The 26,362-nt window shown below is 34.9% G+C and overlaps 5 protein-coding genes across 7 annotated transcripts; all 5 read right to left on the reverse strand.

Annotated features, from left to right (window-relative positions):
• Window positions 1-43: 43 nt before the first annotated feature.
• LOC139825394 (uncharacterized) lies at window positions 44-10,235 on the reverse strand. The gene is made up of 15 exons (XM_071798082.1): window positions 10,075-10,235; window positions 8,648-8,823; window positions 8,219-8,401; window positions 7,895-8,108; window positions 7,384-7,601; window positions 7,116-7,301; window positions 6,716-6,866; window positions 6,114-6,317; window positions 2,631-2,701; window positions 2,123-2,305; window positions 1,673-1,886; window positions 1,307-1,521; window positions 779-973; window positions 354-492; window positions 44-275 (listed from the first exon to the last, which is right to left on the reverse strand). Exons 1-15 carry the CDS (start codon window positions 10,088-10,090, stop codon window positions 148-150), a joined length of 2,493 nt encoding a protein of 830 aa, XP_071654183.1. The 5' UTR covers window positions 10,091-10,235; the 3' UTR covers window positions 44-147.
• A 143-nt stretch (window positions 10,236-10,378) lies between these two features.
• Window positions 10,379-12,549, reverse strand: LOC139825396 (uncharacterized). The gene is made up of 2 exons (XM_071798085.1): window positions 12,189-12,549; window positions 10,379-11,565 (listed from the first exon to the last, which is right to left on the reverse strand). The coding sequence occupies exons 1-2, from the start codon at window positions 12,540-12,542 to the stop codon at window positions 11,413-11,415; spliced, it is 507 nt and encodes a 168-aa protein (XP_071654186.1). The 5' UTR covers window positions 12,543-12,549; the 3' UTR covers window positions 10,379-11,412.
• Window positions 12,550-15,871: 3,322 nt separating this feature from the next.
• LOC139808012 (uncharacterized) lies at window positions 15,872-18,267 on the reverse strand. Of its 2 annotated transcripts, XM_071769594.1 has the most exons (3): window positions 17,759-18,267; window positions 17,227-17,565; window positions 15,872-16,625 (listed from the first exon to the last, which is right to left on the reverse strand). In XM_071769594.1, exons 2-3 carry the CDS (start codon window positions 17,536-17,538, stop codon window positions 16,479-16,481), a joined length of 459 nt encoding a protein of 152 aa, XP_071625695.1. In that variant the 5' UTR covers window positions 17,539-17,565; window positions 17,759-18,267; the 3' UTR covers window positions 15,872-16,478. The 2 variants fall into 2 exon arrangements, with proteins under 2 accessions (XP_071625695.1, XP_071625694.1); XM_071769593.1 differs by having other exon boundaries at window positions 17,227-18,267.
• A 151-nt stretch (window positions 18,268-18,418) lies between these two features.
• On the reverse strand, window positions 18,419-21,024 carry LOC139808010 (uncharacterized). The gene is made up of 2 exons (XM_071769590.1): window positions 18,955-21,024; window positions 18,419-18,807 (listed from the first exon to the last, which is right to left on the reverse strand). Exons 1-2 carry the CDS (start codon window positions 20,041-20,043, stop codon window positions 18,586-18,588), a joined length of 1,311 nt encoding a protein of 436 aa, XP_071625691.1. The 5' UTR covers window positions 20,044-21,024; the 3' UTR covers window positions 18,419-18,585.
• An 83-nt stretch (window positions 21,025-21,107) lies between these two features.
• On the reverse strand, window positions 21,108-25,721 carry LOC139808011 (uncharacterized). Of its 2 annotated transcripts, XM_071769591.1 has the most exons (4): window positions 25,101-25,721; window positions 23,909-24,955; window positions 23,304-23,714; window positions 21,108-22,685 (listed from the first exon to the last, which is right to left on the reverse strand). In XM_071769591.1, the coding sequence occupies exons 3-4, from the start codon at window positions 23,685-23,687 to the stop codon at window positions 22,539-22,541; spliced, it is 531 nt and encodes a 176-aa protein (XP_071625692.1). In that variant the 5' UTR covers window positions 23,688-23,714; window positions 23,909-24,955; window positions 25,101-25,721; the 3' UTR covers window positions 21,108-22,538. The 2 variants fall into 2 exon arrangements, with proteins under 2 accessions (XP_071625692.1, XP_071625693.1); XM_071769592.1 differs by lacking the exons at window positions 23,909-24,955; window positions 25,101-25,721 and having other exon boundaries at window positions 23,304-23,900.
• Between the last annotated feature and the right edge of the window lie 641 nt (window positions 25,722-26,362).

A 26,362-nucleotide genomic window follows, 5' to 3' on the forward strand; every position in this document is an offset into this window, starting at 1 on the left:
TGTAACTGGAACAGAAACTCATTTTTGTCATAGAAAGCAGTACTATTATATAGTAGTTTTTTATATTTTAAGCACACTTTTTATGAGTACAAAAACGTAAATGAGTATCAGGCTTATTTCTGAGCGGAGCTTGTGGGATTGCCCACATTAGGGTCCCATAAAACGACCAGCGAAGAGGACCTCGCTCGTTACCAGATCAACGATGGCAAAGATAAATGGTCTGTTCGCTATGAAAGTTGGCATTATGTTACCCATGAGCGGTACGATCCCAAGTTCTGCAATTTAACGAGCATTAGCACAGCGAACTGCAAGCTGCGGTTAAAGGAGTCCTATTAAATTACGGTAATAATTACCTGTCACCGCGGCAGCGATGGTTCCCTGTTCATCGACTTCTATCTTAGCATTTTGAATTATATTTCCTACTCGCAAATATTCATTAGATGTAATTCCAGTGAAATTTGCTGCCGGACTGAAAATGTCCTGTACGCCCATCTGAAGCAGATGACACATTTCTTGATTTAATTTAACTCTTTGCCAATGATACATAGTGACGTTGAGAAACATCATTAATGATATTTATAATAATATAATCATCTATAATAGTAGATTTGTACTTAGCGACAGTTGATAATGATATGATAGTAAAGACAGTAATTATAAAATATTATCATAAGAAAAAAATTAATATTATTTATATCATATGTTAACGAATGTTAATAATTATGATATTAAGTACAACTTATTATATTAAATATAATTAAACGTCATTAATACTTACACGCATCAAGGGTGAACGCAAATCTAATTTGCTCTCGATGCTAAATTTCGGTATAGATAGCACCAGTTCAGTTTCATTGATACTAGTGAGTAGCGTTTTCATCGGTACATATGACAGATCCTTGGATAGAATCTGGAGGTATGGGTCGCTCTCCTCGTGGGATGGGAGGAATATCAACATAGATGTTCTGCCATTCTGAAATATCAATTTCATGAATCAACATCGCATGATAAATATTCTTAAAAAACGTATTTAATTATTAACATCTTTATTCAAAGAGAATTTTAAAAAAATTCCCTATATAATGAATTAACATAAAAAAATGACAAATTTTGTTTTATATTTTTTACATTGTGTAAAATTGACTTTTCATTGTTATATATATTTTTTAGACAAAAGTAACATTACTTTGGCGATTAAAAATATATAAGTATTGTATAACAATGCTGAATGAATTCTTCGTAAAAACGTCAAAGCCTAACTTACTGACACTGCTAACTTACTGATGATGTAAGAATCAAACCTTACCGAGTACGGGATTTCCACCACATCAGCATCAAGAGAAGCTATATAGTCATATCGATACTTGGCAGTGTTCTCCATCATAGGAACGTCCCGGCAGCCGATCTGAGGAACACGGAAGCACCGTACACGCGTGGCATCCCTATCGAAGGATTTTAACCATCGTCCCTTGAAGTACAAGGCCGAGGTTAACAGCATCTGAGTATCAGCGTTAAGAGTGCCTGGAACAACGATAAAGTGCCTTTAAACGCGTGGAAGAATTAGTAGCTTCGAAGTTAGAGAAGACATTTCTCCAGTTTTCCCAGAAATCCGAAAATTCGAAATTACTTGAGGAGAAGAAAGCATATTCTCAATAGAACTTAAGTTAAATACCAGGCTGAATGATCGATTTGATGTTATTCCGCGTGTTCTCGCGAACCCAGGAATTGACGATGTTAGCCGCGTCGTTTGCATTCCCGAAATTCAACTGTCTGATATCGGTCCCGTAATAATTACGCAGGGCAGTCATATAACTAGAAGATGCCGCAAGACCCGGCTTGGTCCACAAGCGAGTCGCTACGTCGATTTCCGTGCCATTTAGATAGCTCTGGAAAATAATGCGAAAATAACGTGAGACAAAAAGTCAGGCAAATTTCTGACGAAAGAAAAAGGCGCGTCTATCGGTATAATTTCGGTGAATTTTTCTATGTTCGTTCAAAATCAATTTTCTCACTACGAATAAATATAAGTAACGTCACTTTACAAGTTTACATTCACCAATATCGAAATTATACCGATTACAATACTTGACTAAAGCTTAAATCAATAATAATTCTAATATACTTTTAGGGGCATAAGGGTGCGTCTCGCTATTCTTCTGATGATGTATTCATCTGGCGGTAATCTCAGAGCTGCAAGAAGCTCGTGGCGTGTTCGGCCACCCGTGCCCTCCACCAGACTTGTAAGGGCGATTTTCGCGCTGGCGGGAGATAGGATCAGATTACCCTCGACGCCCTCGTTCACTCTCTACGGCCATCACGAAATTTTCATGAATATGAGAACTATTTTTATATACACGTGTACCTTAATTTGTGTACGAAATAATTATCTCTTATTCTAGAAGTTAAAATATAAAAGTGAGTGAGACGAAAACGTAAAAATGTTAAATCGATATAAAATTTTGAGCTAAGAAGTTAACTCGAAATTTAAAAAAATTTGAAATCTACAATGTCATACTCTGACTCATACTCTTCCGTCTCAATACCATTTGATTCATTTACTTTGTCCAGAATTAATGCAAAATATCTTACGTCTTTTCTATCGTTTGCACTTTTCTAAAAGTCTTCCTCACCTGCAGGAGATCGATGTTGAAGAAGGAGTATCGATCATCAGTACTGATTGCAGCTGGAACGCCTGGAACAGCTGTTAGGAATAATTTTACAGCTTACTTCAGATATCTAGATTTTTTTATCGTCGTGTCTCTAACAGAGTCTCTAATTTAAGCGCGATTTACTACTAATTACGTTTAATTGGGAACGGATATATCGTAACCGATTGCGCGCCGATTGGTCGCGCGTAAATTCCAAGCAATGAAAATAGCTGTGAAAAATACAGACACGTGGAATGATCGTCGTAACAGTCGTCACGTGACTTAGCGCATCGAGAAGAATTTTCCTCGTTAAGCTAAGCGTTCGACAGGAATCCCATTTGCATCTGAACGAAATAACGGCAAAGATAATAAAGGACGATAACTAATCGTGAGGAACGCCGCGCCGAGTGACTTTAACGAGTCGCTTCACCTTGCGAGCGATGATGTAATCGCAGAAAATGCGGCCCGATAATTATGAGTGATTTTGACTTACGATGGAACAGCCGGAGTTTGAGATCGTCGAATATTTACGTGTTACGTGTGAACGAAACACCAGAGAGAAGCGAGAACCAAAAACCGCAAGATTTGAAGATAATCCCGAAGTCGATTGTAGCATTCGAAAAAATTGCGTAAGGTTCGAAGATTGAATCGTATTTTTCAGACAATCCATGATAAATTTTTCAACGACATTTACATAAATATGACTATAAAGCTCCAGGCAACGCTTAAAGGAATGTCTAAGAGACATTCAAAGAAGATATTTTAATCCTTAAAATCTTCTAAAATCTAAAATTCGTCTTTTCTCTTCTGTTTGCGAACGATACCTGCGAGGAGACACCAGGAGATCCACAGCGGCAGTGAGAACATTCTCGCCAATTTGGAATCCGACGCGGATATGTAACCGGCACGCTCGCGAATGTGTATTTCGCGTGGCTCTCGCGGCGATCAGGCAGATGAACATGAATATAACGGAAACACGGATTGTCGGCAAGTGCGAAAGGCTAAACTTCCGGCAAGGAGTCATCCCCCCACTTTAATGATTGGATTCTGCCTCACATTATCTTCTCATCGTGATGTAAAAATTACTGTACGCTTTGACGCGCCGACAAATCGCCGCTCGTTCCTGCACGAGGATATTATACGTACACGAGATAAAATATTCGCGTAAACGTCGCGCGATACGCGAGGATGATACGAGACGGAAATGGAACGAGACGAGTTGGAGAATAAAGCAAAAATAGTCGGACGAGAACTATCTTCCCGATCGTACTTTATTCAGTCACTCTGACGTAAGAGAGATTGATATCAAAACGAGATTGAAAACAGAAATTCCCACAAATGAGAGAAGCCGATGTTGCTGGGAGCAATGAACGAGAATTGAACACGAGAGACAATAATTAAAAGAATATAAATAAAGATGTCAAATTGAAAAAATAAAATAATAATTTGTCGCCTATATTGTGTATTGTCTACATCATATTGTATATTGATTACTCTATAACGCATAAAGTGCGATGCGCTTCTCCTTGGAATTACGTAAACAAATATTGGCCTAAACTTTTTGCGCCTGCATAATAAAGATGTCAAATTGAAAAAATAAAATAATTTGTTGCCTATATTGTATTGCCTACATCATATTGTATTGATTACACTCTATAACGCATAAAGTGCTCTATAACGCGATGCGCTTCACCTTGGAATTACGTAAACAAATATTGGCCTCTAGACTTTTTGCGCCTGCATATTACGTCTATTACGGTGTCTGAGTGTAAAAATCTTCGATAATATTAGGAAAAAAAATTACAGTACAAAGTTGAGCGCATAATGATATAATATGCATATACAATAATGATATATTTTAGTTATACATAAAATAAAAAATATAGGAACCGCGATTTAAGTGGCCAATAATAAAAACACAAACCTAACTAAAAGCGGAAAGAAACTCGTGAAAGTGGTTTTGCCTTGAAATTTCCGTCCACTATTTCCGTCTACGAGCGTCACTGGAATGCCCCACTAGAACTCGTTTGCAACAACTTTTGCGATCGCGTCATGATAAAGGTGCAACCCTCGGTCAAAATGAAAGCATGTAATTCACGAAGCCACAATAATTGACGTGAATATATAGAGCGGAATGACCTGCGATTAGGAATGACGTCAGTAGATGTAAAAGTTTACTAGCACTACATGCAATCATACATGACGATAACACTTGATAAGCAACGAGGGAAAACCCAAGGAAAAGTAATCGATCAATCTTTGAAAAATTAGTAATTAGTTTTATTAATAATTGGTTAATTAAATATTAAATTCGGCAAATTACAAAATATATAGTTTTTTTCTTAAGATAATAATAAATAAGCAAGATAAAATTAGTGTGGAAATAATATTTTATTTAGTGTTAATCGTAAATAAATAATGGAGGTATACACATATATCAATTAATATTTAAAAAATTGTAAAATTACCTAAAGAGTATAGTGGAGTTCAAGATAGGTACGCGCAAGACTTCTTAAATTAAATCTAACAAATTTATTTATAAATTAATTTTTTTTCATTTCTTTGGTATATTGACATTCAATAAACGCTGTCCATCGAATATTGAACGTAGATTCGTAAAATTTATGCAAACTTAACCTTTGCACCGTATAATAAGTTTCACTCATAATATAATATATAATTATAATATGTATTATTATCTTGTTACAATTTGTAAAGAGTATTTAATACTGGAATAATACATTTTTTAAAACGATACTGTATTCAAAGTATCGCTAAGAACAAAATTGTTTTTTTGTACTTTTATCGAAAATTGAATAAAAATAATTGCCTATGTAATTCACTATATAAATCAAAGTGAACGGGACTTAATTAAGCCGGAAAACCACTTGAGTCAAGCTTTCAAACTACACCTATTAAAATGCAATTATCTATTATAACACTAATATAAGAGCATCATGCAACGTGTTAATAGTATATGTTAATTATTCTATCTAGCATTTCCTTCTCTAAATCTAAAAATCTAACATTCTACGTGTATAGTGTATTTTATCTCAAGGTACTTTGTAGAGCTCTGACAATGAGCTTTATCTTTAATCTTTATCAAAAACCACAAAAACAAAGTGAAAATATATCGTATAGGAAAAATCCTCTGTCCAGAAAAATCTCGCCTTATCTTAGTTATTTCCTTTCTTTTTTTTTAAATACATGATATAATCTCTGAATCTGAGTAGAGAAATATCTTGCATAAAACTTAAGAACCGCTGTTAATGTTAAAAGAAGAAACTCAATACAGTATTTCTTAACTTTGGTCTTACTTAATACAGTTAAAGGATCAATGTAAAATCTGCTTGATAAAGGGAAGCTTTAAACCCAGAGCAGAATTGCATCAAAGTTACATTCTACTAATTACATAGCAGGCACCATCTCCTTAGTTGTTAGATATAGCTTTACGATATAGTTTACCGGGATTGGGAGTTATAGTCGTATCCGGATTAAATCGTGATGGAAATTCCATCTGTACTTTCCCTGTAGTCCCAGATGTATTCAAGGGATCCTGAACTTTGCCTACGTAAAGAACGGTGCCGGTGGTCTCATCCTCGATATAAAACACGAACGGATGATTGGCGTGGAACGCGCCTTCTTCTATCTTATTCCCTATCTGTATCTCTGTACGAAGAAAAGAAAAGAAAACGTCGCAATAATCGCACTAATCATAAGAGAAAGATAAATGCAAATAAAATTTTTTAGATAACATTTTTTCTCTTGAATAATAATCCAATGAAATAACTCAAGAAATGACTATATTACCATCTTTTTTAAGTAACAAATATATAATTGCTTGGTGCTTCTTTCATAAAATTGATTATGTTATATATAAATAAATTATTAACATTCATATTGATCTCATAAGGCAGAAGACCAAAGAACCTTTAGTTAATTAATTCGACAAAATTATTTAAAGAGTATACAAAGCTGCGAAGTAGGTATCATTACTTTTATCATTTTACTTTCAGTTAATTATCAATTTATATTTATACATGTAATTTATTGAAAAGTATATATACCTGTTGCAGCGTAAGCGGTCGTCCCGTTTTCATTTACCTCTATTCCACTCTTGTGCACTACGTCGGATACCATCAAATGTCTGGAACCCCGTCTCGTTTTTGCTATACCCGTCAGCAGTGCGGTATCGTCGAAGATATCTCGGATACCAAGCTATTACAAAGAAATAAGCATGTTACCACATCCCGCGCGATAATTATTTTTAATTGTGAAGCGCGAGATCGTTTTACATGTAGCAGAAATCATAATTCTGACTCTATCAGTTTCTAGTTTTGCCGAATTTGTCGAGTTCTCATTAAAATTCATCAAATATGGCATAATGACTTTTTATATTAAATATTTTTCATGTAAAACTCTTTCTTATGTATTCGAGCATATGTAAAAAATATGTGAATAAAATACTTCGCGCAAAGTGTTTTCCAGATGACTGGTGAACTCGAACTTGAATTTCGGGATCCAAACGTCAAGAGGCAATTCCTGCATGGCCCACACGTCTCTCGCCAATGTAAACGGATTAATCTCGTTGACGATGTGATCCACGCCTGTCAGCGAGTGCGGCAGTATGATGTACATAGCGAATTTCGAGCCCTGAAAATTTTTACAACTCTGTGAATTCTGCGTAATTAGCAACGATTCGCTCAGCCTGTAAATCAAGCTTGTCACTACGTACGTCGTACGGAATTCGCAGAATCTTTGCGTCGAGCCTGGACGATTCGACGTAATAAAATCGACCCACGGTATGCATATACGGTACGTTTATGCTCTCGTTAGCGTTTGTGTGAAATTTGGAAACTCGAGTGTTCTCGGGGGCGAAGTACTTGCGACGCCAAGCACCTTTGAAGAACAATCCGTTCACGATCAGCATCACTGAGTCCTCCAAACCCTTTTCTGGAACACGAAATAAATGGTGAGTGGAAATAGCTCTTAAGTCTCAACAATTAAAAACTTACAACGAAGTCCCCCGCTTTTGTGAAGAGGCGCAAAATTACTTTGCAAACATCAGAGTGGTTATATTTACGTGCCTATATTATTAAACTGTCCGCATATCGTAGACGTAAAGTGTTAAACATTTAAAATTGTTTTAATTCGATTAAATATGGCATTTTATGTTTTACAAACTCTATTGAGCTTAAGATATAATATACGAATTAATAAATCAAGATAGCTTCAGATAAACCTACCATCGTCTATCATCTTTTCGATGTGTCCATTCGTGATATTATTAACCCAGGAATTAACTTTGGCCGCGATTGCATGCGCGTCAGACAAATTAGCGTTGATCAGGTCAGTATTGTAAAAGGTCTTCACCGTTGCTGCGTAGCGTTGTCTGGTCAGTACATTATTATCGATGTAAATGCGCGAACCTAGATTTAAAGTGTACGCAGGAGACGGAGCCTGAAAATAAATATATCTTTATGAGTTTAAAAATAATATAAAAGTATAACAATTTTAGTAAAAAAATATTTATTTTCACGTATTTATAAATTAATATTAATATAATCTACCTGCAAAGATTTCAGGATATTATTGAACTTTTCTCGAGTGGCCAACGTACTAACTGGAAGTTGCATGGCTCCGGCAAGTTCGTGCGCGGTTTGATCCTGAGCTCCCTCATAAAGAAGCACTAATGCTAATTTTATGGATATCGGTGACAGTAGTACGTTCCCTCCATTTGCTTTGCCCAGACTCTGAAAAAACGTTATAAATAGAGCGTCAGCATTAACGGATTAATTAATAAATTTAGTCAGGCAAAATAATCGTTTAAAAGTAGCCGAAAGAGCTAGTCTCCGAGAAATTTATACATTTAAAAGATCTCTTACATATCTCATAACGTATAATTTAATTAGATAATAATTAATTTTATAATTTCTTAATTATTTAAATTAGATAATTTATTACTGATAAATTGCATTTTATGATATGAACACAGGTACCCTAAATAACATCCAATCGAATACGGTGAAACGTTCACCCTGGTAGGGCACAAAATCTTCATCATCTTCAACTTGAGGATTGATACGGGAAGAAGCGTTCGTCCGTGCAGGATTTTGTGCCACGGCGCAGGCTTCTTTTATAAAACCCACCGCAATTGAGAGGCACAGTAAATATCCTATAATTAAGATTTCTTTACTTAAAATTTACATCCCGTAGAAGACCGTCGCGTCAATCATCGATTCCTTCGTTTATAAATTATTTGTCCAATTTGGAGTCGACCTTTACTTAACAGATTGATTGAAGTATTTACCGTGTTTTACTACAAATTTTTGAAGATAAAGGAATTATGATTTAGTATTTAAATAATTACATACGTGATTTCAATAAATTTCAAGCAAGCACGTTTTAGCAGAATTTTAACTTTAAGTTCAATTATATTAACATATTTTGCAAGGAGTGGAAAATTAAATTTAACTATATAATTAAATTAAAAAATGTAAAAGAAAAAAGTAGCGTTTGTAACATAATTCAATTTTAAGTTAAGAAAATAGGTCAGATTATTGGTCAACAGTTTAAAAGATTATGATTGAAAATAATTGACATTATAATATGTATTATATGTATAAAGTGAATATATGACTAATTTTAGATTTTACTAAAATGAGTCTAGGTTTCGTTTATGTTAAATTACTTTATTACACAACGACATCCGTTCTTTTTATTAATGATTCTCCTGCCAATGTTTAAAGAAATAACATTTCCAAGAATTTTCTACGATTACGTGCCTAATAATAAATTTCCGGTTTCAAACGTGCACTGTACACATAAATCATGTTTTGTACATATAATATTCACAATTCCAGCACGCATGCCTAGATGTGATTCGATAACAGTAACCACATAAATGCTTATCCGAACGGAAACCGCATTTTTGTTGGCGGTCAGCAACCTCGTTTGACAAACAAGACCTTGGACTTTTATTCGTGCTCTATAAAGAAAGAAACTTTCAAGGATCTTGATATTGACCTTTGATCCAAATTGCATCTTTTACCTTTACACTTTTGCTTCCACATTTCTTTGTGGAGCTTCGTCAGAGAGAACTTAATTTATTAATTTAATTTATATAATTCATTTATAGAGATTCAATAATAAACTAGAATTATTTCATGATTTATTTGAGAATTTTATACTTATTGATTGCATCGTAGAGATTGTTAAATTTTTAAAATCCGACAAATTTATAAAGATCATAATTGTTTCAATTAAACAAGGCAGTTATAGTTACAATACTGTTCTGACAAATTAATAAATAAGTATAATACGTACGTCTCTATCATTATAATTCTGTTATCATTTAAAGATTAAAAAAAAATTGACAGAAAGGATAGATTTATGAAAATTTACGAAGCGGCAAGATATTACTTACCCAATTGGAGCCTCATGATCAGCGAGTCTCTGCGCAATGTCAGGATTTGTTAGCTTCGGATGGAGCTTTGCGAATTAACGTGATTTTCGGTCTTTGACGCTCGCGGTAGTCAGATCAGCGCTTGCGACGCGACCAGTGCACGGTAAAGATCAAAACCGGTCAGCGTCTGACGATCCAGCGGATTATAGAGCCCATCCGCGAGGAAGAGTAGTGGTAACACACGGTGAGACGCGCGGGGAAATCGCCAACAGGAGGAGGAAACGGTGGTGAACATGACTCAGGACTCAGGAGCGAGAACGATTCTACACGTGTGCTAAATCATTTATCGATAACACACTTGGCACATATTATGCACAAAACCTCTGCGGCTGCGGGATCGCGTAAAAATGAGAAAAGAATCTCGCGTGGGAAATCTCATGTTCTACGATTACACATGTATTTAAAAATAAATTGCCAAGATGGAAATTTTTGAAAATATTAAATAATATCAAATTAAATAATAATACATATAATAATAAATAATAATAAATTTAAAAAATCTTTATTATGACCATAGAAATGCAATCGCAATGAAGCTGTGGACGCGACCAAGTTTATTTTTAATAAATTTCTTTCAGGTAATTGTTGAGAAATATGTAAAGAAATTAAAAACGATTTACGAAGATAAAATACATCATTTAATTACATATATTTGCGAGAAAAAATGTGCGTTAACTTGTTGGTATTTATAACTGCCTACTTTAAATGTCTATAGTTAATTGCTTAGTGCTGTTCCTTTTAAGGTTTTTCTTTACAGATAAAATACAAAGCAAGGAACGCGTAACATTGACTTATGTCTGACATTCATATTTCTATACCGACTATACTTTAGACTATACTTTAGAATACCTAGAATTTTTATATTATCTAACAAAAGGTTGTCTGGCAGCATAATCAAGTGTGACGATGCGAAAGGTGGGAAACAACCGCACTCTTTCAAGTAAACGAAAAATCCCGATAATCAAATGATATCATACTTTGTAAACGTCAGCGAGTGCAGGATGTGAGAACAATAGGGACGTTAAGGATTTCATGGTGACGCCGCCGAGTAAAAATGTAAATCGACAAGAAAATGCTTTATCATTTATATTATTTATATTATTGAAACGTTTTGCTCGTATACAGACATCGTTGCAGAAGATCATTGACTAATATATATATAATTTAGTCACGATACGCAGAAAAAGCCATCTAACACTATATATAAAGTGTACATAATGATGAATAAATCAGATGTTGAATGCAAGAAAGTTTAAAAAATTTGATAAAAAGTACATAAATCATATTAAAAAGCATTGTTCATTGTCCCACTTTACTCTTCTGCTTCACATTGGCCGTATTGACGTCGTAGTTGTCCATCGCCCTCATGAGTATCTCGGTGAGCTCGTTCAAGTATGGGTACTCGTTCGGCGAGTACGAATGGGCCATTCTTCTTCTTCTTCCTCCAGTCCGCTGCGCAAACAATCAAATCATTAAGCCAAAGTTACCTATTTGAATAAACATAGAAGCTTACACTTCATCTATTATTCATATAAATAATTGCCATTATTTGTCCATTCGCGGTTGTGCATCAGAATCAAGAATTACTCCGTATAATTGGCGAAACATAATTACGACGTAAGAAATATAAAAATAAATCAATTAAATGAGAGAGAGAGAGAGAGAGAGAGAGAGAGAGAGAGAGAGAGAGAGAGAAAGATCAAAGATATAATAGAGTAAGAATATAAATGAGACAACGATGATATAATGTATATAATGTATCGATTGACTGCAACCTTATTTTTATTATTACTTTCATTGTTGAGTGGATTTTGATAAAAAAAAGAAAGATTAATTCGAAGAGTTTATAATTAAAGAAAATGGTTCGCGCTAACTTATTCAACAAGTCTAATACTAGATAAATATTTTAATATCGCTTTGGAAAAAAATGTCAAAACGTAAAGTATTTTTAAATTTACAAATCAAGTTCTCATTAAAGTTCATCCACGACAAAAACAAATGATACCTTTGGAGGTTTTGAAAACGCTTCGAGAGCTGCTTGAAAAGAAGAAATAAATAAATGTATTCTGCCTTACCTCCGAAGATCCTAATTTCTCTAAAACCGTATCGCAGACCGAAGTGTACTGGCAAATCAGGCCGACAGTGGACGTGGAGAGAAAGACTGCTCCCAAAGCTTTCAAAGTGTAGAGAGCCAAATTGTAGACGTAAGGCTTCAAGTTGGAAACAAATGACTGGCTGTCCTCCGTCTCAGCAAGTGGTGTTCCTATGGGATAGACCCCAGGAATGAGCGATGGAGAATTGTGGATTTGCGCAGGATTCGTGCTTGCAGTTGTTGCCTGTCTGGTCTCTCTGTTCGCATAATATACTGGCGAGATGGTTCCCGCATATCCAACAGCAATCAGACAACTGATGATTACCGCGTAATACATCTTCTCTCACTTTGTAGAATATTGGACCTGCAAAAATTTTGTAGGACCACTTTGAGATCTGTTCAAAAAGAAGAGATAAATAAATGTTTAAAACTCAATCACCGATCAGTTATAGCTAAATATTTAAATTGTAAATATGCAGCGCAACGTTGTTCTTTAATTATTTAATTGTTAACTGTTTTAGTTATTAATTCGATTTCTGTGGAAAACACTTCGTACTTGCAAGGCACTGCCTCTTCAACGATCTCGGGATAATTTCACTGGGTAAGACGTTGTAACTAAACGCGACAGCTTGCGTTCCGCCCTTATATAGTTTGCGTTTGTACCTGTACAAATGTAACTTTACTGATATTTTGTCTGTCCATTTGCTAATGGTATGACTCTCGTATCTAAAAAAATAACAATTTGCATTCTAGCTGTATCTCAACAATATCTTGCCTAATTATCTTGCGTGTTATCGGTATCTATGCACTAACATTTCTAGATAAACATACGGCACTTGCATCTCAGGCGCATTGTTTTACACTGAAACAGCAGCGTTATGAGTAAACCAATTAGCGAAATTTTAGAAAATTTTACATTACAATATTGCGCAATTACTTAAGGGGGTATTCTACTCTAGAACGCGCTTTTTTCGGGATTTTTTTACAAAAAACTAGTGAAAATTGTTAATATCAGTTTTATATATACATATTTTATTATCTTTAGAGAACATAAAAAATATTTTTAGAAGCAGAATTAATGAATATAAATATTAATTAAACCTTATCGAATACATGGCACGGTGTCCATGATTGCGCCTATTCTGGTCGTCTGAAACAAAAAATTCAAAAAGAAATTAGTATGAGTTTGGCTATAGCCGGAACTAGAATTAAGTCTAAAAAAATTTTTTACGATTTTGGCAACGATTTTGGCTTTCGTAACATTAAGAAAATTTATACTAAATTTTTAAATTGCCGCCATTTTTTAAATTTTCCATTTAAAAATACCATTCTAGTTCCGGCTATAGCCAAACTCATACTAATTAAAAATCTTTTTGAATTTTTTGTTTCAGACAACCAGAATGGGCGCAATCATGGACACCGGTTTTTTTTGCCATTTATTCGAGAGGGTTTAATTAGTATTTATATTCATTAATTTAGCTTCAAAAAATCTTTTTTATGTTCTCTAAAGATAATAAAATATATACATTAAAAGCTGATATTAACCATTTTCACTGGTTTCTTGTAAAAAAATCCCGGTTCTAGAGTATAATACCCCCTTAATACGCAACTTGCCTCTTACTATTGAAAATAATATATTGATTAAAGCAAATTTAAAGCAGACGTTATTGGCAGATCCATGAATTTATTATAAGTCATTGACGCAACGAAAGCTTAAACAGATGTAAGCTATGAAGATGTACATCGCCATCGGAAAACGTGTGATAATTAATTATCACATATAATTAATAAATGTTATTAATAACATTACATTTTTCAATGGATGACGAGGTAAAATATATTTTAGACGGGAAATCACGCGTTTCACGCGAAAAGAGATACGGAGATACGCCGTCGTTCATAAATCACTGTGTTATCTGATTAAAGACAGATCTTTACACGATTTTATTACAAAAAACATCGCTGTACAAAAATACATATGAATCTTTAACGAATATTCACATTCTGTACATATAAAAATAAATGTCTGTGCTCCATAACTTATCGTCAACGCATCACAGTTTGATTTCATTTACATTCGTTCATAGTCAGTCCTCCTGCACTTGTACACGCAGCTGTTCGATTTCAACTTCGCTACTCACAGAGCGATCTTGTCAGAATGGGAACGTTTTCGTCTGTTTTGTTCCAATTCTTTTTCCATTTTATCTAACAGCGAGTCGTTATGGGCGAGTGTGCTTGGATCGGCGTCTCCCGCAACGAAAAATGAATCCTAAAATCAAAATATATATTTCGTTATAATTTATCGTATATATAAAAATGAAATGCGCGATTGCTCGTATATCGCTCGCCAATTCGAGATTATCTATCTCGATCTTTATCTAAGATTGTAATACATCCGATAATATACGTACATAAACATATGAATCTTGCGCTCGTGGCGAAAACTGCGAGTAGATCTCTATATCAGGAACGGGTGATCGCGGTTCCCTGAAATGAAAGTTTAATTGCAGATAATGCACGTGCATGTCTTGATCTTGCGGAATTTGTGTATGGCTCACGAAATCCGCGATATCCTCGTCATCTGTAACAAAGACTTCGTCCGAACTAGCGGTAATATCTACCTCCGCCTCATCATCTATAAATTCGTTTCTGGCATTGTTTTCACGTTTGAGCCTATGTCAGTTTTTCCGTGCGATCTTTCCCTTCAACGAAAAGATTTGCTTTGGCGCATCAGAGCGAGATCTTACAAGATTTTTATCTTCTGGTATAAGATGAATGTCACTACTTCTCACGCACCTATACTTGTTGAAATCAGCACATTCACACGATTGTTCCGAAAATCTTCCAATGCTTTTATTTGTTGCTTCTGCTTCTGACCAGCTTGGCCAACAAACATCTGTGGTCTAATTATCGGTTTTGATTGCAAGAGCAAAATATAGAGATCTCATTGACTATGTCTCTGTACTGAAGATTCATGGAGTATTAAATTTTCGGTATATGAATTAAGTACTTTTCTATATTATAATTTCCAAAGGTTAAGTGAATAGCATATGTTATATATATATATATATAAATTTACTATTAAACATAGACGTTAAAACCTGTCAATTCTATCATATCAACGCTGGGAATCCCCATTATTTCGTAGCACGCGTCGATCTGCTGAGCGACCAGAGGTTTTGTTGGTGCCAAAAATATAATTTTTCCATGCGAATACCACCTCCAGAAATTGTACATCACAATGGCGACGATGAAGGTATTTCCCAAACCTGTCGTAAAATTGAAGACAAAAATAATTTTATATTTGACTGATTGCGCGATTAGCAAGGGGTGCAACTGACCAGGGCATTGCGATATAAAGCAGATTGAACTATGTTATACCGGTACTGGCGGACCGGATAATTTTCTGGATATATTCAGGTGTTTCCAGCTGAGAGATCGAATCCCTTGGTCTCCGACTGAAGCGAAACAGTATTCTGCGACTTCATCTTCGCGGGATCTCGTTCGATCTACGCACTCCGAACCCGGCAGATCGGCAGATATAACTTTTCAACATAATCGACATTAATTTAAAAGAATAAACGTCTATCCGAGGGAAACGGTGCACGACATGACAACGATCATATGAGTACTCCGGAGACTCGCGATTCACGTGGGCATGCACCTTTACGACATGCTCGTTACGACGCACGTGAAAGTTCTTCTTGAAAATAGAGTACTGCATAATCTTAAAACATATTTTTCACAATCTCGACACACGCATCCCCCGTGAAAGAAAAAACAATGTAAACAATGTAAACTTGTATCAATTGTTACGTGTGAAGTCGATGTTTTGTTTGGTTTTGTTCGAATATAAACTGCGCATTGGCAGCATAATCAAGCGTGACGATGCGAAAGGTGGGAAACAACCGCACTCATTAAAGTAAACGAAAAATCCCGATAATCAAATGATATCATACTTTGTAAACGTCAGCGAGTTCAGGATGTGAGAACAATAGGGACATTAAGGATTTCGTGGTGACGCCGCCGAGTAAAAATGTAAATCGACAAGAAAATGCTTTATCATTTATATTATTGAAACATTTCGCTCGTATACAGACATCGTTGCAGAAGATCGTTGTCTAATATATATAATTTAGTCGCGATGCACAGAAAAAGCCATCTAACACTATGTATAAATAAGTGTACATAATGATGAATAAATCAGATGTTAAATGCAAAAAAGTTTAAAAAATTTGATAAAAAGTACATAAATCATATTAAAAAGCATTGTTCATTGTCCCACTTCCCTCTTTTGCTTCACATTGGCCAAGGCGTAGTTGTCCATCGCCCTCATGAGTATCTCGGTGAGCTCGTTCAAGTATGGGTACTCGTTCGGCGAGTACGAATGGACCATTCTTCTTCTTCTTCCTCCACTCTGCTGCGCAAACAATCAAATCATTAAGCCAAAGTTACCTATTTGAATAAACATAGAAGCTTACACTTCATCTATTATTCATATAAATAATTGCCATTATTTGGATCCATTCGCGGTTGTGCATTAGAATCAAGAATTACTCCGTATAATTGGCGAAACATAATCACGACGTAAGAAACATAAAAATAAATCAATTAAATGAGAGAAAGAGAGAGAGAGAAAGAGAGAGAGAGAAAGATCAAAGATATAATAGAGCAAGAATATAAATGAGACAACGATGATATAGTGTATCGATTGACCACGACCTTATTTTTATTATTACTTTCATTTTTGAGTGGATTTTGAAAAAAAAAGAAGGATTAATTCAAAGAGTTTATAATTAAAGAAAATGGTTCGCGCTAATTTATTCAACAAGTCTAATACTGTATAAATATTTTAATATCGCTTTGGAAAAAAATGTCAAAACAAAAAATATTTTTAAATTTACAAATCAAGTTCTCATTAAAGTTCATCCACGACAAAGACAAATGATAGCTTTGGAGGTTTTGAAAACGCTTCGAGAACTGCTTGAAAAAAAGAAATAAATAAATGTATTCTGCCTTACCTCCGAAACTCCTAATTTCTTTAAAACCGTATCGCAGACTGAAGTGTACTGGCAAATCAGGCCGACAGTGGACGTGGAGATTAAAACTGCTCCCAAAGCTTTCAAACTGTAGACAGCCAATTTGTAGACATAAGGCTTCAAGGATTCCTCCGGTATCTTAAAGCCCTCTAAGTAATAAGAATTGTTGTTTTGCGCAGGATTCGTGCTTGCAGTTGTTGCCTGTCTGGTCTCTCTGTTCGCATGATATACTGGCGAGACGATTCCCGCACATCCAACAGCAATCAGACAACTAATGATCACCGCGCGATACATCTTCTCTCACTTTGTAGAATATTGGACCTGCAAAAATTTTGTAGGAGCACTTTGAGATCTGTCCAAAAGAAGAGATAAATAAATGTTTAAAACTCAATCACCGATCAGTTATAGCTAAATATATAAATTGTAAATAACTGCAGCGCAACGTTGTTCTTTAATTATTTAATCGTTAACTGTTTTAGTTATTGATTCAATTTCTGTGGAGAACACTTCGTACTTGCAAGACACTGCCTCTTTAACGATCCCGGGGTAATTTCCCTCGGCAAGACGTTGTAACTAAACGCGACAGCTTGCGTTCCGCCCTTATATAGTTTGCGTTTGTACCTGTACAAATGTAACTTTACTGATATTTTGTCTGTCCATTTGCTAATGGTATGACTCTCGCATCTAAAACAATGCATTCTGTACCTTAACAATATCTTGCCCAATTGTCTTGCGTATCGTACTTATCGGTATATCTATGCATTGACATTTCTAGATAAACATATGGCACTTGCATCAGGCGCATTGTTTTACACTGAAACAGCATCGTTATGGCTAAACCAATTAGCGACATTTCAGAATACTTTACAATATTGCGCAATTACTTAATACGCAACTTTGCCTCTTACCATTGAAAATAACATATTGATTATGGCAAATTTAAAGCAGACGTTATTGGCAGATCCATAAATTTATTATGAGTCATTGACGCAACGAAAGCTTAAACGGATGTAAGCTATGAAGATGTACATCGCCATCGGAAAACGTGTGATAATTAACATTAGATTTTTCAATGGATGACGAGGAAAAATATATTTTGGACGGGAAATCACATGTTTCACGCGAAAAGAGATACGGAGATACGCCGTCGTTCATAAATCACTGTGTTATCTGATTAAAGATAGATCTTTACACGATTTTATTACAAAAAACGTCGCTGTACAAAAATACATATGAATCTTTAACGAATATTCACATTGTGTACATATGAAAATAAATTTCTGCGCTCCATAACTTATCGTCAACGCATCACAGTTTGATTTCATTTGCATTCATTCATAGTCAGTCCTCCTGCACTTGTACACGCAGCTGTTCAATTTCATCTTCGTTACTCACAGAGCGATTTAAGAAATTCGTCTTTTTCTTTTTGGTGTGTTTCGTATTCTTGTCAAAATGGGAACGTTTTCGTCTGTTTTGTTCCAATTCCTTTTCCATTTTATCTAATAGCAAGTCGTTATGGGCGAGTGTGCTTGGCTCAACGTCTCCCGCAACGCAAAATAAATCCTAAAATCAAAATATAAGATATTTCGTTATAATTTATAGTATATATAAAAATCAAATGCGCGATTGCTCGTAAATCGCTCGCCAATTCGAGATTATCTATCTCGATCTTTATCTAAGATTGTAATACATCCGATAACATATACGTACATAAACATATAAATCTTGCGCTCGTGGCGAAAACTGCGAGTAGATTTCTATATCAGGAACGGGTGTTCGCGGTTCCCTGAAATGAAAGGCGCCTGGTCTCTTTATCGGGCTCTTAATAGTTTGCAGATAATGCGCGTGCATGTCTTGATCTTGCGGGATTTGTGTATGGCTCACAAAATCCGCGATATCCTCGTCATCTGTAACAAAGACTTCGTCCGAACTAGCGGTGGTATCTACCTCCGCCTCATCATCTATAAATTCGTTTCTGGCATTGTTTTCACGTTTGAGCCTATGTGAGTTTTTCCGTGCGATCTTCAACGAAGAGATTTGTTTTGGCGCATCAGAGCGAGATCTTAAAAGATTTTTATCTTCTGTGTTGTTCACATATTTATCAGGTGCTTTGAAGAAACTCAAATCTACCCGAGTATCCGAACCTAATTGCTGGGCCTTATTTCGATTCAAAGATAATTTCGGACGTCTATCAGCCTTCGGCGTTGATATGCCACACGGTTTCAAAAATTTCAATGTATTATCGGAGTTTTTCAATATATTATCAAAATAATCGTTTCTAATTTCTGAGTTTCTCGATGTACTGAGCATGCAAATATCGTTTCCCAAATTTTTCGATGAGTTGCGAAAATAACAGCTTTCAAGCTCATTAAATTTTTTAGCATTATCCTCTGTAATCATAAAGTCTTCGTCGGAATCATCTAGGAAAACGCGATCTTGTTTAACAGTACGTGCTTTAGCAGCAGAATTGCAATAAATATTTGATAACGTGATATTGTCTGTTCTCGAACTCGTATCGCTTTTCCCAACTTTAATTTCATTTTTAGTATTGACTGAAATCCAGCTACTACTTTCTTCGTTAGTCGATTCTTCTTTACTTACTGTCCTTGATGTTTTCAAATGTTTTTTCCCTCGTGCTATTTCGCTAATAGCTTGAGTTATGGATAACAGGCTCTCTTCTGTTTTGGAATTACGCATTAATCTATTTTTATTTGAGTCGTACTTAACAAATTCGCTTATATCATCGCTATTAAAATCAACATCTTGTATTTCATTTATAAAAATTACAATTTTTTTCATTTGATAAGGTTCAACGAGTTATATAGATGCTGATAGATTTTGATTAGTTTTAGCAACATTATCTTCTTTATGAAAAGTATCAACGTTAATCTCATGCGTCACATTGGTTTCTCCTGCATTAATTGAAACGTTTGAAGAATTTAGAGATTTTGTATTTCGCAATTCTATATCATCTTTATCTTCTAAGTTGTCTTCGACTGAACTAAATGACTCATTTAATATGTTTTCAAATATGGAAGGTTCCAAGTCTTCTAGTGCATTAGTTGACAATTCGGAGTTCGTGCCAGTTATAATTTTATTATTTTCTTTCATTTCAGATGTAGAAGCTTTATTCGTGTTAATCGAATTTATCTCCATATCTGTAATTCGTTGGTTTAGATACGAAACTGCTGCTTCATTCGAGTCGGAACTCTCATCAAGTATTGTATATCTTCGAATCTTATTTCACCGTTATCAACACCCTTCTCATTTCGTATAGTGCACTAAATGTTATCGTCATCAACATTAATATAATCATTAGCGTCATAAATATTCTCATCTTTATTGTCTTTACATTGTATTGATAAAATATTTTCATAGTCCTTACATTGCGTTAAATTATCTTCCGTTAAGAAAGCTAAACTATTAAGAATTTCTATGTATATTAGGCACTACAAAATTGAATAAATCTTTAATTGGTTTTGGCGCAGGAATGTAAATCGTATCCATTTCCGGCACAGCTTCAGAAGACATTTCTTCCTCTGACTTCTTTACTGCGCATAATGTCAGGAAATCGAGCTCCGCATTATCATCAGTTAACAGTTTAACATTATTAGAATTTATCTTATTTTGCGTTAACTGAGTAAGAATATTGCATCTATTATCCCGGTTCTGTTCGTCACATTTACCATCGGTAAGAAATTTCATCATTGACGGTTGACCAATATTTCCTTTTTTAGGTAAGGGCCGGTCTCACAGTCTCCGATTAACGTGATTCTCCGATTAAACTCACTCTGCATCTCTTTCTAACTATCCCTCTAGAAAGAGACGAAGAGTGAGTTTAATCGAAGAATCACGTTAATCGGAGACTGTGAGACCGGCCCTAAGTCTGTGAAATAAATAAATATATATATATATATATATATCTTTAAAAAAAAATAAAAAAAAGTAAATCTATTTTGATAAATATAACATAGCTGCGAAGGAAGATGGGAATTAAAAGAATTCATAAAACTTACTTTCTTTCTGTTTCACCTCAGATGCTTCATTCTTCTTTTAACATTTTTCCTGTATCCTTTACTTTTTAGATTTGGTGTTTTTGGTAGTACTGTAATGTGTATCTCATGACATTCCGGAGTAAATTGATCTGGTATCATTCTAGGATTATTATCGTATAAAGAGGAGACTATATATTGCTTGTGTTCAATATTTTATTGTTCAGAGAGTCTCTCCTGGAAAGGGTAGACTTCAAATTCTGCAAAGTATGTATTTCCGTTAAAATGCATGTACAAAAAATTAGAAAATCGTCAAGTCTTCAGTTACCTCGTATTCCTTCCATCTGTACCAAGAACAAATTATATGACCATCTCTTTCTACGATCTCATGTTCTACGATTACACATGTACTTAAAAATAAAATGCCAAGATGGAAATTTTTGAAAATATTAAATAATATCAAATTAAATAATAATACATATACAATAAATAATAATAATACATATACATATACAATAATAATTTTTAAAAATCTCTATTATGACCATAGAAATGCAATCGCAATGAAGCTGTGGGCGCAACCAAGTTTATTTTCAATAAATTTCTTTCAAGTAATTGTTGAGAAATATGTAAAGAAATTAAAAACGATTTACGAAGATAAAATACATCATTTAATTACATATATTTGCAAGAAAAAATGTGCGTTAACTTGTTGGTATTTAACTGCTTAATTTAAATGTTTATAGTTAATTGCTTAGTGCTGTTCCTTTTAAGGTTTTTCTTTACAGATAAAATACAAAGTAAGGAACGCGTAACATTGACTTATGTCTGACATTCATATTTTTATACCGACTTTAGAATACCTAGAATGTTTATATTATCTAACAAAAGGTTGTCTGGCAGCATAATCAAGCGTGACGATGCGAAAGATGGGAAACAACCGCACTCTTGCAAGTAAACGAAAAATCCCGATAATCAAATGGTATCATACTTTGTAAACGTCAGCGAGTACATGATGTGAGAACAGTATAGGGACGTTAAGGATTTCGTGGTGACGCCGCCGAGTAAAAATATAAATCGACAAAAAAATGCTTTATCATTTATATTATTGAAACGTATCGCTCGTATACAAACATCGTTGCAGAAGATCGTTGTCCAATATATATAATTTAGTAGCGATACACAGGAAAAGCCATCTAACTATATATAAAGTGTACATAATGATGAATAAATCAGATGTTAAATGCAAAAAAGTTTAAAAAATTTGATAAAAAGTACATAAATCATATTAAAAAGCATTGTTCATTGTCCCACTTCCCTCGTTTGCTTCACATTGTCCAAGGCGTAGTTGTCCATCGCCCTCATGAATATCTCGGTGAGCTCGTTCAAGTATGGGTACTCGTTCGGCGAGTACGAATGGACCATTCTTCTTCTTCTTCCTTCACTCTGCTGCGCAAACAATCAAATCATTAAGCCAAAGTTACCTATTTGAATAAACATAGAAGCTTACACGCTTCATCTGTTATTCATATAAATAATTGCCATTATTTGTCCATTCGCGGTTGTGCATTAGATTCAAGAATTACTCCGTATAATTGGCGAAACATAATCACGACGTAAGAAATATAAAAATAAATCAATTAAATGAGAGAGAGAGAGAGAGAGAGAGAGAGAGAGAAAGAGAGAGAGAGAGAGATCAAAGATATAATGGAGCAAGAATATAAATGAGACAACGATGATATGATATAGTGTATCGACTGATTACGACCTTATTTTTATTATTACTTTCATTGTTGAGTGGATTTTGATAAAAAGAAGAAGGATTAATTCGAAGAGTTTATAATTAAAGAAAATGGTTCGCGCTAATTTATTCAACAAGTCTAATACTGTATAAATATTTTAATATCGCTTTGGAAAAAAATGTCAAACGTAAAGTATTTTTAAATTTACAAATCAAGTTCTCATTAAAGTTCATCCACGACAAAAACAAATGATAGCTTTGGAGGTTTTGATAACGCTTCGAGAGCTGCTTGAAAAGAAGAAATAAATAAATGTATTCTGCCTTACCTCCAAAGCTGCTAATTTCAAATAAGTGCAGACCGAAGTGTACGAGCAAATCAGGCCGGCAGCGGACGTGGTGAGGAAGACTGCTCCTAAACTTTGCAACAAATAATTGCTAGTGTATTTACTGTAGAGAAAAAATTCGTAGAGGTAAGGCTTCAAGCGGGACAAAAATGACGGGCTGTCTTCCGTCTCAGCAAGAGATGTTCCTGTCGGGGCGGGGGCGGTCGGATCCGGAAAGCCCTGCATGTAATAAAAATTGTTGTTTTGCGCAGGATTCGTGCTTGCAGTTGTTGCCTGTCTGGTCTCTCTGTTCGCATGATATCCTGGCGAGACGATTCCCGCACATCCAACAGCAATCAGACAACTGATGATCACCGCGTGATACATCTTCTCTCACTTTGTAGAATATTGGACCTGCAAAAATTTTGTAGGAGCACTTTGAGATCTGTTCAAAAAGAAGAGATAAATAAATGTTTAAAACTCAATCACCGATCAGTTATAGCTAAATATTTAAATTGTAAATAATTGCAGCGCAACGCTGTTCTTTAATTATTTAATCGTTAACTATTTTAGTTATTGATTCAATTTCTGTGGAGAACACTTCGTACTTGCAAGACACTGCCTCTTCAACGATCCCGGGGTAATTTCCCTCGGCAAGACGTTGTAACTAAACGCGACAGCTTGCGTTCCGCCCTTATATAGTTTGCGTTTGTACCTGTACAAATGTAACTTTACTGATATTTTGTCTGTCCATTTGCTAATGGTATGACTCTCGCATCTAAAACAATGCATTCTGTATCTTAACAATATCTTGCCTAATTGTCTTGCGTTATCGGTATATCTATGCATTGACATTTCTAGATAAACATATGGCACTTGCATCAGGCGCATTGTTTTACACTGAAACAGCATCGTTATGGGTAAACCAATTAGCGACATTTCAGAAAATTTTACATTACAATATTGCGCAATTACTTAATACGCTACTTTGCCTCTTACCATTGAAAATAACATATTGATTATGGCAAATTTAAAGCAGACGTTATTGGCAGATCCATAAATTTATTATGAGTCATTGACGCAACGAAAGCTTAAACGGATGTAAGCTATGAAGATGTGCATCGCCATCGGAAAACTTGTGATAATTAACATTAGATTTTTCAATGGATGACGAGGAAAAATATATTTTAGACAGGAAATCACGCGTTTCACGCGAAAAGAGATACGGAGATACGCCGTCGTTCATAATCACTGTGTTATCTGATTAAATATAAATATCTTTACACGATTTTATTACAAAAAACGTCGCTGTACAAAAATGCGTATGAATCTTTAACGAATATTCATATTCTGTACATATAAAAATAAATTTCTGCGCTCCATAACTTGTCGTCAACGCATCACAGTTTGATTTCATTTTCATTCGTTCATAGTCAGTCCTCCTGCACTTGTACACGCAGCTGTTCAGTTTCATCTTCGCTACTCACAGAGCGATTTAAGACATTCGTCTTTTTCTTTTTAGTGTGTTTCGTATCCTTGTCGGAATGGGAACGTTTTCGTCTGTTTTGTTCCAATTCTTTTTCCATTTTATCTAATAGCGAGTCGTTATGGGCGAGTGTGCTTGGCTCAACGTCTCCCGCAACGCAAAATGAATCCTAAAATCAAAATATAAGATATTTCGTTATAATTTAGCGTATATATAAAAATGAAATGCGCGATTGCTCGTATATCGCTCGCCAATTCGAGATTATCTATCTCGATCTTTATCTAAGATTGTAATACATCCGATAATATACGTACATAATCATATGAATCTTGCGCTCGTGGCGAAAACTGCGAGTAGATCTCTATATCAGGAACGGGTGACCGCGGTTCCCTGAAATGAAAGGGGCCCGGTCTCTTTATCGGGCTCTTAATAGTTTGCAGATAATGCGCGTGCATGTCTTGATCTTGCGGGATTTGTGTATATGGCTCACGAAATCCGCGATATCCTCGTCATCTGTAAAAACTTCGTCCAAACTAGCGGTGGTATCTACCTCCGCCTCAACATCTATAATTAAATTCGTTTCTGGCATTGTTTTCACGTTTTCACGTTGTGATGAGTATTTCCGTGCGATCTTTTCCTTCAACGAAGAGATTTGTTTTGGCACATCAGAGCGAGATCTTGAAAGATTTTTATCTTCTGTGTGGTTCACATATTTATCAGGTGCTTTGAAGAAACTCAAATCTACCCGAGTATCCAAACCTAATTGCTGGGCCTTATTTCGATTCAAAAATAATTTCGGACGTCTATCAGCTTTCGGCGATATGCCGCACGGTTTTAAAAATTTCAATATATTATCGGAATAACTGTCTTCAATTTTCAAGTTTTTCGATATATTACCAAATAATCGTTTCTAATTTCTGAGTTTCTCGATGTACTGGGCATTCAGATAATATCGTTTTTCAAATTTTTCGATGAGTTGTGAAAATAACAGCTTTCAAGCTCATTAAATTTTTTAGCATTATCCTCTGTAATCATAAAGTCTTCGTCGAAATCATCTAAGAAAACGTGATCTTGTTTAACAGTACGTGCTTTAGCAGCAGAATTGCAATAAATGTTTGATAACGTGATGTTGTCTGTTCTCGAACTCGTGTCGTTTTTCCCAGCTTTAATTTCATTTTTAGTATTGACTGAAATCCAGCCACTACTTTCTTCGTTAGTCGATTCTTCTTTACTTACTGTCCTTGATATTTTCAAATGTTTTTTCCCTCGTGCTATTTCGCCAATAGCTTGAGTTATGGATAACAAACTCTCTTCTGTTTTGGAATTACGCATTGATCTATTTTTATTTGAGTCATTCTTAACAAATTCGCTTATATCATCATCGCTATTAAAATCAACATCTTGTATTTCATCTATAAAACTTACAATTTTTTTCATTTGATAAGGTTCAACGAGTTTCATAGATGCTGATAGATCTTGATTTGTTTTAGCAACATTATCTTCGTTATGAAAAATATCAACGTTAGTCTCATGCGTCATATTGGTTTCTTCTGCATTAATAGAAACGTTTGAAGAA

Source organism: Temnothorax longispinosus, chromosome 2 (genome assembly GCF_030848805.1).
Source record: "Temnothorax longispinosus isolate EJ_2023e chromosome 2, Tlon_JGU_v1, whole genome shotgun sequence".
Taxonomy (NCBI): domain Eukaryota; kingdom Metazoa; phylum Arthropoda; class Insecta; order Hymenoptera; family Formicidae; genus Temnothorax; species Temnothorax longispinosus.

Coding starts and splice junctions, on each gene's coding strand:
- LOC139825394 (XM_071798082.1), bottom strand. Junction 8,402..8,647: donor TCGATTGGATGTTATTTAGG/GTACCTGTGTTC, acceptor ACGTTTTTTCAG/AGTCTGGGCAAAGCAAATGG. Junction 1,887..2,122: donor GCACCCTTATGCCCCTAAAA/GTATATTAGAAT, acceptor ATTATTTTCCAG/AGCTATCTAAATGGCACGGA.
- LOC139825396 (XM_071798085.1), bottom strand. CDS start 12,542: ATGTATTACGCGGTAATCATCAGTTGTCTGATTGCTGTTGGATATGCG. Junction 11,566..12,188: donor AGAAATTAGGATCTTCGGAG/GTAAGGCAGAAT, acceptor TTGTTTGCGCAG/CGGACTGGAGGAAGAAGAAG.
- LOC139808012 (XM_071769594.1), bottom strand. CDS start 17,538: ATGTATCGCGCGGTGATCATTAGTTGTCTGATTGCTGTTGGATGTGCG. Junction 16,626..17,226: donor AGAAATTAGGAGTTTCGGAG/GTAAGGCAGAAT, acceptor TTGTTTGCGCAG/CAGAGTGGAGGAAGAAGAAG.
- LOC139808010 (XM_071769590.1), bottom strand. CDS start 20,043: ATGAAAAAAATTGTAATTTTTATAAATGAAATACAAGATGTTGATTTT. Junction 18,808..18,954: donor CGCAAGATTTATATGTTTAT/GTACGTATATGT, acceptor TTTTGATTTTAG/GATTTATTTTGCGTTGCGGG.
- LOC139808011 (XM_071769591.1), bottom strand. CDS start 23,687: ATGTATCACGCGGTGATCATCAGTTGTCTGATTGCTGTTGGATGTGCG. Junction 22,686..23,303: donor TGAAATTAGCAGCTTTGGAG/GTAAGGCAGAAT, acceptor TTGTTTGCGCAG/CAGAGTGAAGGAAGAAGAAG.